Source organism: Melopsittacus undulatus, chromosome 11 (assembly GCF_012275295.1).
Source record: "Melopsittacus undulatus isolate bMelUnd1 chromosome 11, bMelUnd1.mat.Z, whole genome shotgun sequence".
Lineage (NCBI taxonomy): Eukaryota > Metazoa > Chordata > Aves > Psittaciformes > Psittaculidae > Melopsittacus > Melopsittacus undulatus.
In genome coordinates this window covers 485,853-499,422 of record NC_047537.1, presented here as the reverse complement: position 1 = coordinate 499,422, position 13,570 = coordinate 485,853, and the positions used below count along the sequence as shown (strand labels likewise).

General features: G+C 49.2%; 1 protein-coding gene across 2 annotated transcripts in view; it reads left to right on the top strand.

Annotated features, from left to right (window-relative positions):
• Nucleotides 1-10,373, top strand: part of BRD3 (bromodomain containing 3) — a 28,208-nt gene extending 17,835 nt beyond the window's left edge. For both annotated transcript variants that reach the window (XM_034067384.1, XM_034067383.1), the window contains exons 7-12: nt 531-659; nt 1,049-1,240; nt 2,029-2,264; nt 2,767-3,059; nt 4,856-4,984; nt 5,348-10,373. In XM_034067384.1, the coding sequence (XP_033923275.1) occupies nt 531-659; nt 1,049-1,240; nt 2,029-2,264; nt 2,767-3,059; nt 4,856-4,984; nt 5,348-5,463 (1,095 nt within the window). In that variant the 3' untranslated portion in view covers nt 5,464-10,373. The remainder of the gene's footprint in view (nt 1-530; nt 660-1,048; nt 1,241-2,028; nt 2,265-2,766; nt 3,060-4,855; nt 4,985-5,347) is intronic.
• Nucleotides 10,374-13,570: the final 3,197 nt, after the last annotated feature.

The following is a 13,570-nucleotide window of genomic DNA, read 5'->3' as shown; positions in this document are numbered from 1 at the left end:
GCTGGTCAGGAAGTCCCCTTCCTGCTCAGAGCAGGAGCACTTACCCTGATCTGCTCCCTTTCAGGGCTCGACACCTTCTCAGCTTCCTTTCCATAGCAGTAATTGGTGCTAAGGTTCTACACCTGATAGTAATAGAGGCATAAAATCACTGAAGGAATGCTCTCTAAACCCCACTCATTCAGTCCCAAACTGCAAGAGGAATGGGCAAAAGTGAGAGCTGGAAAATATGAGAAAGGAAGAAGGTGCACATCCCTGTCTGCTGATGTTTATCCCCGCTACACTGGGAAGTAGCATTATGAATGGGCTCCTAAAGGGTGAAGTCTGTATCCATTCTTTATCAGCTGGACTTTAAAATCAAGAGTAGCTCTTGCAGTTCAACTGTAAATGTCAACTGCTGTTCTCTTAGACAAAAGTGATTTCTGAGGGTGTTCTGAGCTGTCTCCAAGGTGCACATGTCCTCCATGTGGCTGTTACAAATCCTTTTGCTTATAGCTTTTTCTCCCCTTTCCCTTTGGCTTGTTTGTTTGCAGAAAAAGATGGACAGTCGGGAATACCAGGATGCACAAGGGTTTGCAGCAGACATTCGGTTAATGTTCTCTAATTGTTACAAGTACAACCCTCCAGACCACGAGGTGGTAGCGATGGCCAGGAAGCTCCAGGTAAAGGTGTTGGTAAATGCATCCTCCAGAGTATGTTTAGTTCAGCTGCAAGGTATGGATTCAGAGATCCAAGCGTGGATCTGCCCTTAGTACCATAAAGGGTTGGTGATTCCTCCAGCCCTTGGAAAGAGCCATGTTCTCTGCTGCAGAATTGTTGTGCTCTTCACATGACATTGCCCAACACCATGTTCTGCTCCTAAATTGCTGCTGTATAAAGTAATGAGGGAATTTTCCTGGGCTTACAGGAGCCATCAGTACATTACTGTTGTACAGCAGCTTGTATGGGGCAGTAAGACCCTGACCCATGGTGGGTGCTGGTGTGTTTAAGAGGCCAGAGGGGAAGTCTGTGGCTGAGGCTCCTTTGATCACCAGTCTCCCCCTTTTTGTAGGACGTCTTTGAGATGCGGTTCGCAAAGATGCCCGATGAGCCTGCGGAGGCTCCCCCCCCACCTCCCCCAGCAGCACCAGTGGTGAGCAAGAGCACAGAGAGCAGCCACAGCAGCGAGGAGAGCTCTTCGGACTCGGACAGCTCAGACTCGGAGGAGGAGCGAGCGACGCGGCTGGCGGAGCTGCAGGAGCAGGTACTGCTGTGGCTGTGATGGTGCCTGTGCAGCACCGAGGCCATAGCAGGGGAAGGGGCAGACTGTGCTGCAGCAGAGCAATCTCCCCTTCTGGCAGCCAAAGGGGAAAGGCTCAGCAGTGAAGTGCATGGCTGATGTGGTGCTCCTGGTCTGTGAGAGCCATTCTCAGCACTGACGGTCTGTGTTTCCTTCTGGGATCCTGGAGTGTGAATGAAGGAGTGCACAATACTTGGGACTTAGGAAAAACAGAGAAACCCATTTTGTATGAGAGCTCAGGCATAAGGAAATCCAATCACAAGCTTCCTGTAGGTATTGTCCCCTGTACCTGGGCTGTAGAAGTGAGCTGTTCTGGCTGTTGTAGTTGCAAATACTTAAGCCACGGCCTTTCTTATTATGCAGATACACAGTCCCAGATGCTGCAGCGCTCATGTGTGCTCCCATAATACAACAGAACATTAGTAAAGTAGCTTATCTGGTGTCTCAAAGCAAGCTAGTAGGAGTGCCAGGAAGTGAAGCAGGATTCCAGAGGCCAAGTTGTCAGCACTCTCAGTGGAGCTATTAAGCTTAATTTTCATTTGCCCCTATGCACCAAGAATGACGTATTCATTTGAGTCAGCTTTGTGCACTTGCACTGCGTTTCTAAGAGACTTTCAAATAGAGCAAAGCTCCTGAGTTCAGTCACTAGACTGCTCCATCACTGACTTTGTGCTATACTTACATGTAGGGATGTGGAGGCATTGGTTACCTTGCTGTGAAGTCTGATTGCCTTTGTCCCTGCTCTCCTCCAGCTGAAGGCCGTCCATGAGCAGCTGGCTGCATTGTCACAGGCACCAGTGAACAAACCAAAGAAAAAGAAAGAGAAGAAGGAGAAAGAGAAGAAAAAGAAAGATAAAGAGAAGGAAAAAGAAAAGCACAAAGTGAAAGCTGAGGAGGAGAAGAAACCCAAGGTGGCTCAGCCACCAAAGCAAGCCCCACAGAAGAAGGCCCCAGCTAAGAAAGCAAACAGCACAACCATGGCTGGCAGGTGAGTGCCTTCCTGTCCTGAGGGGAATGCCAGGAGCCTCCAGCCCAGTTCCCCCACCGAGCTCCTGGAGAAGCTCACTTGTCATTGCAGTTAATTTGCTGTTGAATAGTGTCCCCATTCTGAGACAACCCCAGGGAGTCTTCAGGTTAGAGCTGGCAGTGGAACCGTCATACCTGCACTGTCCTGCTCTCAGTCCCCTCTGATCACTCTGGGATAAGGTTTTGCTTTTTGCCTTTTGCACACCCAACAAGAACATGTCACTTCATGGCTGCCCTGCTGCCACATGGGCTTGTTGTGCATCACAGGGCTCAAGTATAATGGGGTAGGTAGAACAGCTGATCCCAGATTTGTGACTTCTTCAGAAGTTGTGCTGCTGCTCAAGGCATCTGCTTGGCAGCTCCAAACCAAGAGCACTGGGGTGTTTGTCACTAGGAGGGCAGAGAAAAATGAGTTTATTGTTTCTGTATACCCATGAATGTTTCCATGCTTGCCACCCCCTCAGGCAGCCCAAGAAAGGAGGCAAACAGGCATCTGCAACCTACGATTCAGATGAGGAGGAGGAAGGTCTGCCCATGACCTATGATGAGAAACGACAGCTCAGCCTGGACATCAACCGTCTGCCTGGAGAGAAGCTGGGCAGAGTGGTGCACATCATCCAGTCCCGGGAGCCTTCCCTCAGAGACTCCAATCCTGATGAGATAGAAATAGATTTTGAGACATTGAAGCCCACGACTCTCCGGGAGCTGGAGCGATATGTGAAGTCTTGTTTACAGAAAAAACAGAGGAAACCATTTTGTAAGTTATCTCCTGGGCACTTGTCCTCCATCAGCCCTGGAGACAGGGCATGTGTGTTGGGATGCTGTTATCCAGCTGCGGGGTATGAGCTGACAGGGGTTTTGAGATCTTTTCTCCCAAGAGAAGTGCAGAAACTTTCTATTCCTTCTGTTCTTTCTTCCCATGGAGTCACACTGGGGAGACCCGGAGGACTCTTGTGTTCCTCTACAAGACCTGTGATGGGTTTATTACTTACCTAGAATCTAGAAGGTGCTCTACAGATTTCAGTCTCATTCTGTTAGGTATAATGTGCACACATCTGTGAGGATCAGTTTCTCATCCTGAATAGTTTAGCATCTAATTAGGAAGGAAACAAAAAGCATGGTTGGGATCCAAAACAGAAGGGAAAAAATGACTTGCACATTGTTATGTGGGAAACCTATGGATTCTGGGTTTGAGTTGTGTGTTCACCCCAAAACTGCTCTTCCTACATGGCCTGATCACAGTATTACCCTCAGTCTCTATCAGATCAAGATTAATGTCAGTGTGCTGCCGAGTGTCTGGTTTGGTGTGGGACAGACCTTTCTCTGTGCCTCATTCACAGAGTGAATTGTGGAGGCCCCCTGGGAGTTTAGCTCCAGCTGAATAGCAATAGGATCACTTACCTGAAGTGGTTCTGGCCCTGTCCATCTGCTTGTTGGTTAAGAAGGAGTTGTCCTGTTAAGAGTATAACCCTATAGCTCCTCACAGCTCTTGCAGAGCACCTCCATTTCTTCATCGCAGGATTTTCAGGTAGGCTTCAGCAAAGCTCAGGCTTTGACCCTTCTTTTTGCTTTTCAATACACCGCTTTGAGTTTTATTTTTCACCTGAGTTGGACTAGCTCAAGAAGAGAGCTTCCAGAGGGGATAGGAACAAGAAGCATCCTTTTGTTTTGGAACCAAAGCATAGAGTGATGCAGACAACTGAGACGTCTGCTCCTCTGCACATGCTGGGCTGGTGTTCCTGGCCCCAGCGGGCTCCTATGCTGTCTGTCACCACGGTTGGAGTCTGGGGATGCACCCTCTTAGGACTTTGCTTTCCAGGTTTCTTGTTTTATCATTGCTTTAAACCAGCACACAGAAATGTAGGTGCTTCCTTGCTGCATCAGGCAAGTTATCTGGCCCCTGTCTTGTGCTTCTGACGCTGCCCAAAGCCTGTGTTCAGTTACTCCTTCTTTAGAGGAATGTTTGTTCTGCTCAGAAGTTTGAGTATTGCTGGTACTTCTCACCATTGCCATCCCGACTGGTGCAGCTGCATTCCTGTTCTCTGCCAGCCTTTGCCTCTGTTGGGTTTTCTTTTGTCCTTTCTGTTTTATATCTAAAGTAACAAAAATCACGGTAGATTCTTGCATGAAGTATCAAGTTATAATGAGAAGTGCTTAACTTCTGATAACCTTTAATGGGACACTTTATTTTACAGGGCAGAAACCCCATGTAACAATTCTGTAATTACAAATGTGTAACTATTGACCATTTAACTGGCTGGTAAGTAACCTGGAACTTCAGGGTTATTACATGGGTATTTCTATCTTCTAAAACACTTTTTGGAAGATCCCTCTGAGAAAACGCATGTTATAGGATGATGGTGATTGGATGATCTAGACAACCTCACAAGTTGTCCTCTATCTGGGATGTGTAGCTGCTGTGTGGTCCCCTGATCTTTACCAGTGTCACTGCAAAGTGGCTGCACAGATTTACATGCCCTGTAAAATAGTGATGTCCAATCTCTTTCACCTGCAGTTGTGCAATTTCAGAGCTTGTGCATCCTTCCTCCCCAGCTGCAGGTGGCAAAAAGCAAGCAGCAAAGTCAAAGGAAGAGTTAGCTCAGGAAAAGAAGAAAGAACTAGAAAAACGGTTACAGGATGTCAGTGGGCAGCTAAACAACAACAAGAAGCCTGCAAAGAAAGGTAAAGGCTTCAGCTTTACTATGCTACCGATGCCTCAACACTTGTGTATGTAATAGACTTCTTCACTGAGGCAGAACTGCTGCTGCCTTGCAGCCTGGGGCCTCTTTCTGTGGCAGTTACTCAGCTGGTCAGTGAGTAACTGCTGAGCACTCGGCTGTTGTGTGGGGGCTGCTTTGGTCCCTGTCCAGGAGGTGGCTCCCTGGTGGTCAATGTAAGGCCTCTTGGAGGCAGATTCACCCTTCAGAGGGACAAGGCTGTGGGCACAGATCCCCAGGCACAGTGAAGCTGTGAACAAAGCCATGGAGGGCCAGGGCTCTGTTCCAGCTCCTTGCAGGTAACCTCATCTCTGCCTTCCCCCCACAGAGAAATCCGGCTCAGCTCCCTTGGGGGGCCCTTCCCGGCTCAGCAGCAGCAGCTCCTCCGAGTCTGGGAGCAGCAGCTCCAGCGGCTCCAGCTCAGACAGCAGCGATTCGGAATGAGTCATGGACACTTACCACCCAGCACCCGAACCGGACATCCCCTTCACCGATGCTCTGCAGTGCTCTTCCCCTGATGCACTGCTCTTGCTCCACGGTGTCAGGTTTTTTTTGTCCCCTGTCATTCTCTGACTTTATTTTTTAATTCAGTGTTATAAAAGGAATCTTCCATTTTTTGGGGGCACTCTTAATAGGTCAAAGATCCTTGTGTGTGTGTGTGTGTGTGTGTGTGTGTGACCAGACTTCATGACAAATAGTTCCCTTTGCATAAAGTCTATGATGCGTTTTAACTGAGGAAGGTTGGTTGAAGTGAACCCTGAACTTTCAGCAGGAGAAGACTAGGAAGTTGTGTGAGGCTTGCAGCCCCCTCCTGCCCCTGCCTTCTCCCTACAATGTTCTCTCTTCAGGAGCTGCTGGGCTCATACAAGGGAAAAACAGAAGCTCTTTTCCTAAAGAGATCTCTGTACAATGGTACTGTATCTGGGAGACGTTAGCTTTTCAGCTAGGTGATGTATTTGTTACTTAGCACTAGTATTCTTAATCTCGCAGTCTCCAGTGTGATGAGAATGTCAGATTCTATCATCTTTTTACATAAAAAGAAACAAAAAAGTCATGTACTCTGGGTTGCTGACATGCGTTTGGGGTTTCTTAATCATGGTAGAGGCATAGGCACCTCTTCAGGAAGGTATTTAAGCATGAACTGTAAGCACATGAGCAATACAAGTAGCTGCATTTTTTTTGTTCTTCCACTTGAGGTTTCCTTTCCTCGGGGGTGTGTTGGGAAGGTGGGAGCAAGGGATGCTCCGGGTTCTTGGAAGTGTTATTTTCCACATGCAATAGATGATTTCCAGGGAACGGGCACCCTCGAGGAAAGGTTTCAGTTAATTGAAACCAGCTTCTGGCTGGAAGTGTTCAGCTGGACCTCGGGTGATTCCTGCAGTGAGCACAGAGTCATGTGCTTGTTACCAGACACAGGCTCAAGGGTTTTCTCCATGACGGGCACCTCAGTCTGTGCTTAAAATAAAGGAGCACTTGAGCCCCAGCTGAGGCTGAGCTGGCAGGGAACTGGAGAAGGACACTGCGTGTGCTGGGGCTTGGGGGCTTTGCTCCTCTCCTTGGTTCAGCAGTGAGCTCCGGGGAGGGAGTGCTGTGTGTGTTGTGCAGGGCGCAGGGGTCGGGCACTGGAATGCTTACCTCAAGAATAGAGGGGAGGAAGGAAAGAAGAAGAGATACCAACAACGTTTTGAGTCTGGCCGGGTGTTCTGGCCCGCACTGCTGCAGCACAGCCCCTTTCCACTGCCCCTCATTTCATGTATATACAAGTCTTTTATTTATTAAACCTCTGGTTGTTTAAAAGGAAATAAATAACAAACACAAAGCTGCATCCTGTAAGCAGCAGAAGGGCAAATATCGGAAGTGATTGGAACCAGGTTTAAAACCAAGCAACCAGCAATAAAGCACAGAAACATCTGAGGCTTCATGTAAATACATGGCACTTGATACTCACAGGTGCTGTGGGCCAGCCTGTGTCTGGTGCTGTCATGTTTGTGTTTGGGTTTTGATTTGTTCAATCTCTTCTTTCTCTTTTTACCCCTTTTTTGCTGTTTTGTACAGATTTTGGAGCCATACAGGTAGATGCAGTTTGTTGATAGAGTGCTGTTGTTTTCTCATTAATGTTCCAGGAATCTTTTCCTTGCTCTTGTTTTAATTTCTGTTTGTAGACCATGGGTTTTTTCTCCTGTAGTCCAGCCTTAGGAAAGCACCACTCCTATAACTGTAATAATTTGTAATCTGAGGGGCAGGAACTTCCTACAAATTCTGGACCTTTTATTGTAAAGAGAAGTGTACAGAGTTTAACAGCATTATGCCTTTTCCCAGCCCCAGCCCCAGCGCTGCCTCTCTGCTGTTGGGGTCACAGCCTGTGGCTTGCCAGAGGCCCTGGGGTGCAGATTGCATCAGCTTGTATTTTTCACATCGGCGAGTGGCCCTGGAAGCCCCCCAACCCCAGCCCAGGCTCCCCAGTGCACCCACAACCCAGAGATGCTGTGCTGGGATGTGTGGTGTCCGGGCCATGGCCCTTTGCTGGGAAGCGCAGGACCAGACTGTTACTAACCCTGCATGGTTTGCACTTCTAACAGCATCTGTATCAGCTGCCGGTCACTTACTGCCCATCAGCTGAGGTTTCATCAGCTGGACACTGCAGTGTCTTTACCAGTGTCTGTCAGGTCAGTGTTCCAGGGTGCTCAGTGTGTGTCTGGCACAGCTGATGTGCCTCTGTCTGTGTCTGATCCATGTCCTGGCAATAACACGTTTGCTGTAGAAAGAGTCCCTGTGTTTTGGCTGGGGCTGAGCAAGAAGCTGTGTTGCTGTGAGGTACTGAGCTCCTCCTGGGAGTCTCTGGGCACCTTTGGCTTGTTTTGCAGTGTCCAGGGTGCTTGGCTTGGTAGCAGGAGGCTCTCGAGTCTTTGCAGATGATTTCCCATAGCATTTGGATTTGGATGAAGTGGGGAATTCTGATTCTTACTGAAATGAATGTTTTTTCTTTGCTATAACAATGGAGTTATTTAGTTCCTGTATTTTAAATTCTGCCCTCAAAAAATCTTCCCCTCACCAGATCCTTAGTAATACATTTTCAGGATTTCCTCCGAGGAAATGTGCTATCCACCTAATGAAGAGCTTGGGGGGTTAATGGGTTGGCTTTCATCTGTCTTTCTCCTATTGTCTGAGACTTGCATTAGCAAAACCAACTAGTGTTTTAATTAAGGTAATTGCAGCCACTTCAGTACCTTGGCAATTGGATACACAAGCTCTCAGCTTTCCCTGCTTGAAACCTGTCCTTGAGCACAGTGCCTGGAGCCATGCTGCTGCTGTGCTGTGGTGGTCACTGCTGTGGGGAGAACAAAGCCCAGGCAGTGCCGTAGGCAGCACCAGCTGCCATCACCAGCATCACCACCACCATGCAAAGCCCAGGGAGTGGCTCTGCAGAGTGCCACCATCGCTGCTCCAGACTGACTGCACCAGGGACACAACTTCCTCTGTCCCACTGCAATCCATGGGAAGGTTGGAGCCGAAGGGTTGGGAACCAAGCACAAAGTGATGGCAAGGGCCCCGCAGCGCTGCAGGAGGATCCCATTGCACTTGGCAAACCTGTCCTAGCTTGGAGCTTTGCACAGAGAACAAGCAATGAGAGCCACTGAGGAGGGTGAAGAACAACCTGCGCATCTCATAGACCCGCTGCAGCTTGAGCTTCCAGTTAGTGGGAAACTGCGTGTTTTCATGGCAAGTAAGGTGTTCCCTACGGAACAGCAATTCACAGGAGGAATCCCTGTTGCCATGACCTTCATTTCAGGAAAGAAGTTGGTGACTCCCCATTTCCAGATGTTGTTCTTACACTCTTTATTTTCGTGTTGTTTGTAGTGCTGGTTCTCTCCTGCCATGTCAGTAGTGGTGCCCCTTGTACCTGCAGAGCAGAGTGTCTCCAGGAAAGAAGAGCTGTTTTCAGTCCATAGTAAGTAGCAGCTGCCCTTAATGAGTTGGAAATGAAACCATAGAGCATTTCTTTAACTGAGTTTGTGTTGCATGACCTGGCAGTGCAGGTGTCATGAGGACTTTAAACGATCAAACATGAAATGTTTGAAAATAACAGGGTTTTTTTTAAACTTAATAAAGAAAATTGAATTTTTTATGGCAGAATTTTGCTTGAAGGAGCAAAGTTTCACTTTGTTTTCCAGGGGAAGCTCCACTGAAATCAGTCTGATTTCAGGTATATGCATACACACAAGTAGTTCTATTGAAACTGCTTTATCTGAGAAACTCCTGTTCTGACCAGACCTGTTAGGAACCAGCATCCCTGCACCTTGAAGGCTCTGTAGACTCCATCTGATCATAAGCTCAGCCTGTTTCTCGCTGCTCAGCTGTGGGCTACAGAGGGCAGTGGGAGCTACTCAAGGGATCTGTTGGGTACAGCAGCTTCCTGCGAACCAGATGTCTACAAAAGCATTTCCTTTTGTATCAATGTGATTTTAAACTTTCCTACCGACAGGGTTTGTAACTGTGGAGCCGACACTTGAGGACTGTGTAACCTGTGTGTGTGATAGTGCACGCATACCCGAGCGAGTCTGCGTGTACGTGTGCACATTAGTTCCCCTGTGAGGTCTCTTTCCATGTTCTCCATGTGGTAGAAGCAGACTGCAGCCACCTAACCTAGCTCTTTCTGTTTTGGGGACTTTCGGACCAGTTTTTAGGTTTTTCCTTGTTTTGAAAGGAATGATGTTTTTTACAGTTGGGGTTGGAGCCGGGGAAGGGATCGGGCATGACACAAACCCCACAACTTCTGTTGTAATCCTGGGTTTTAAAGAGACCTGCTCTGACACGGAGCGGTTCCCTGGGCTGACTGGGCAGGCTCTGTGCTGCTGGGGGTGGATTCATCCCATTGCAGCATCCTCTTGCTTGTGAGCAACCAGATGCTTTTTTAACAACTGGTATTTGCAGCTCTTTGTAACTCGTTTTTAGAACTAACCAAACCACCAGCACAGGATTTGGCACAGCCACTGGGAACTGCCCTGATCCTGACAGAACCAACGCGGACACATCTGTTGGTGTATTTTTGGGGTTTTGTTTTTTTAATATTTAAAAGAATGTTACTTTTCTGTATGATGTGCATGCGAGTTTACCGTAACTCTTTTTCTTAAGCCTTTTTAGTGCCATTTCTAGTATATTCCTGTAAATGTCAGTTACTGAGGAGAAATGAGTCAATGTAAGTAGTTTTAGCTTGTTCATTGCAAATTGCTGGCCTCAAACACGACAGAACTTAAAAGGAAGAGTTAGAAAGTAATCTGTGATGTTCCTGGTGATCACGGACCCTGGTCCTGGGCATTCCGTTTCTTTTCATAATAAAAAGAGAAATTGTTTTGTGTGTGCAGTTTGATCCTGCGTTTTCCCCTCTCCCTTTCCCTTTCCTTATCTCCTTGTGCTTGCTTCAGCTGCAAACCTGTAGGGCTTTGCTGGAGCAATCAGTGACATTGCTAGAAGACAGACAGGAGTATAGGAAGAGTCCCAGTGCTGTGAGCCTTAAACTAATGTGGAGTTGTCAGGTCCAGCTGTAGGTGCAGTGGCACACAGATGCTCTAAATCCACCCTTGTGCTGGTGAGGGACGCACTCTGCTGCTTTAATGAACCAGCAGAGCCAAGGAAGGACTTTTACTCTTCCTACAGATTGTGTGGAATTGCATTTGAGTGATGGAAGTTCAGCTGAGGAGATGGAAATCCTAACTCAGGTTTATGTCCCAGCACTGGCAACAGCACCAGCTCCTCCAGCCGGGGCTGGGCAGTGGGTGATGAGGATGGGGAGGGCATCACTGGGACAGGGGCACCCAGAGGTGCTGCCCACAGGCATGGCCCAGTATTAACAGTGCTGCATGGTGGCCAAGTTTTGTTTTGGTCACCTGGGAGGATTCAGGTTGGGTTTGCTGTTGGGTTTCTTTGCATGCCTAATGGTTTATTTATAAGGTAAGGGTTACAACAGCCAAGTTTACCCAGGGTTAATCTTTCTCTAACATTGTTGCTGCTCACTGCACTTAAAAGTCACAAGCTAAGGTTTTGGCAAACCTGTTTTGCTTTGCTGTTGGTGTAGCTGTGTTGTGTGGTGGTGTATTAATGATACCCCACAGGCCATCCCCCTGTTGCCCCACAGGAGGAGGTTTTCTTTGGTATTTACTAGCACATTAGTGCTAGGTGCATCAGTGTCTCTTCCTGCAGCCTTGGAGGAGGTTGAGGACAAGCACACTGATAGCAATATAGATCATTCATTGTGCATATGATGCTCAGATGTGTCTTTGTCTGGGTCAAGTACAATGCACTGTTGAGGCCTGACCCCAGGCTCTTGGGCTTGGGAACCTGGAGCAGGCTTCTCTGCATGGGCTTCACTTCATGGGTGACTGGAGTGGGAGGGGACCCCCAGCCCCACCAGTAACTGGGGCAGCTGGGAGCTGGGAGCTGCTGCTCTGCTGCCTTTCCCTCTGTGGGCTGAAGGGTGCTCGTGGCTGTGACCCTCAGTGTGCCCATGTGCTGAACACCCAGGAGAGAACTGGCTACTCATGATGCTGCATTCAAATCACTTTAATGCTCTTTACCAAAGAGGCTACAACAGCGTTTCAACAAGTGCATCAACACAACAGCACTGCTTACAGCAGCCACTGCACAACCTGCTGTGACTAACGCCATGGATGTGGAGATGAAACACAGTCACGTTCACAGCGGGAGGAAGAGCAAGTCCTACTTCCTGCACTGTCCCATCCAGCCCCAGTCCTGAAGAAATGTATGCACATACCTAGGATTTTCTTGAGTATTCCAGTTAACACTCTTCAAGTAACTGAGTCTTGGGTTACCAGCCACGTTAACAAAAAGAGCCAGATTTGACCCAAAGTAATCAACTCTTACTGAAATGAAACAGCAAAACAAGTTGTGGGCTTTTTCCTATGAGAGAAGTGAAGGAAATGACTTTGGACCGTGCTGCTCCTGAGGTTCCAGGGCTCTCCCGCACTGCTGAACCCCCCTCTCCTGTGCTCTGGGTCCCTTCACCTCCCCAGGGCTCAGTCCAGCCCATGGGTGTCAGTGGCACCAGGCACTGGGTGGCTGCAGAGCCCAGGCATTGCTCTGCTCCACAGAACACCCAGCACCAGCCCCTGCAGCTCTCCCCATCCTGCTGCTTCCATCAGCCCCATTGAATGGGGTTTTCCCAGTTGAAAAGTTCACCAAAGCACTTCCCAGCCAGAGCCGGTGCTGGTGGGATCATGGGCGTGATGGGAGCACAGGGAGGTCTGGTTTTATGAGCACACGTGTAAGGTACCAACACATGCATAAACAGTGCTAAGAACCCTAAAAGAGCTGCCTCTGGTTTGCAGTGCATCCACGTGCTGTGGCTTAGGGCCGGGTACCCCAGACCTCCACCACCTCATGTTAGAGCAGGTAAGTTCTGTGCAGCCCTGTGTGTGCACTGTAGAGATCCTTCTTCCCCTTATATTAAATAAATAAATAAATAAAGTGCTCAAACAAAATGCAGAAGAGGTTTTAGGTCAATAGAACAATGCCTGTGCCTGATCGTGGGCAGGAAATAACCCGGACTGAAGCCAACATCAAATGCTGATTGCCCGAAGTGAAGCCTGTGCCCAGCTGCTGCTGGGCTGGGCCACAGGGCTGTGGGAGGGTGTGAAGGGAGGATGGGGTTAGCCCAGTGTTACCCTTCAGTGCTGAACCCCGGTGTCATCAGCACCCAGGAAGTGGCATTGCTCTGGTCTCAATGAGATGGAGGTGCTGGGGTGGGTTCCTCAGTGTGATCTTGCCTTGAGCAAGCTGGGGATTGGGCTCTAACAGAGGCAGCCTGGGAGCAGCCTCTCCTCCTGCTGACACGGTTTAAACTCCAGTCCCAGTCCGAACCGATCTCTCTGGAGCTGCTGCGTGCACCAATGCTGCGTGCACCAATGCTCTGTGCACCAATGCTCCGTGCACCAATGCTCCCTGCAGCTCCTGCAGCTGTGCCCAGGGCAGGAGCACTGCAGGAGGTTCCATGTGTCCCTTGCAGCACATGGGTGGGTTTACAATGGCTTTCTCCCTGCTGCTTCCTGTGCCCATCCCTCCCTTTCAGGTGCCCGCTCAGTGGCTGGTGCCCAAGCAGGGGCTGGGGGGGCTGTGGGAAGGAGCAGTCCCAAAGTCCCATCTGATCCCCAACCGTGGTTCCAGGGAGGCCCTTTTGGATGAAACTCCAGTGCAGCTTCTCCTGATGGGGCTCTGGAGGCGCAGATGGAACCCTCAGCACATCGTTTCCCTCCTCCCCTCAATAAATCACCTCGTTCCTGGGTGCACGAGACCACTTCAGGCTGTAACTCCAGGGAGGCAGCGCACACTGAACAAGTGATGGCCACGTAGGTGTGCGAATCCACCTCCCTATAATCCTGGCATTGATGGAAGTGGATCCTTGCCTGCCTCTCCCGCCAGCCCCTGCAGAGCTCTGGCAATCCATATGGACTAGCGATGGAAGTGCTGGCTGGGGATGGCTCCCAGATGACCGCAGGTGCTCCTCACTGTACCCAAGCCACTTACACACAGACCACGG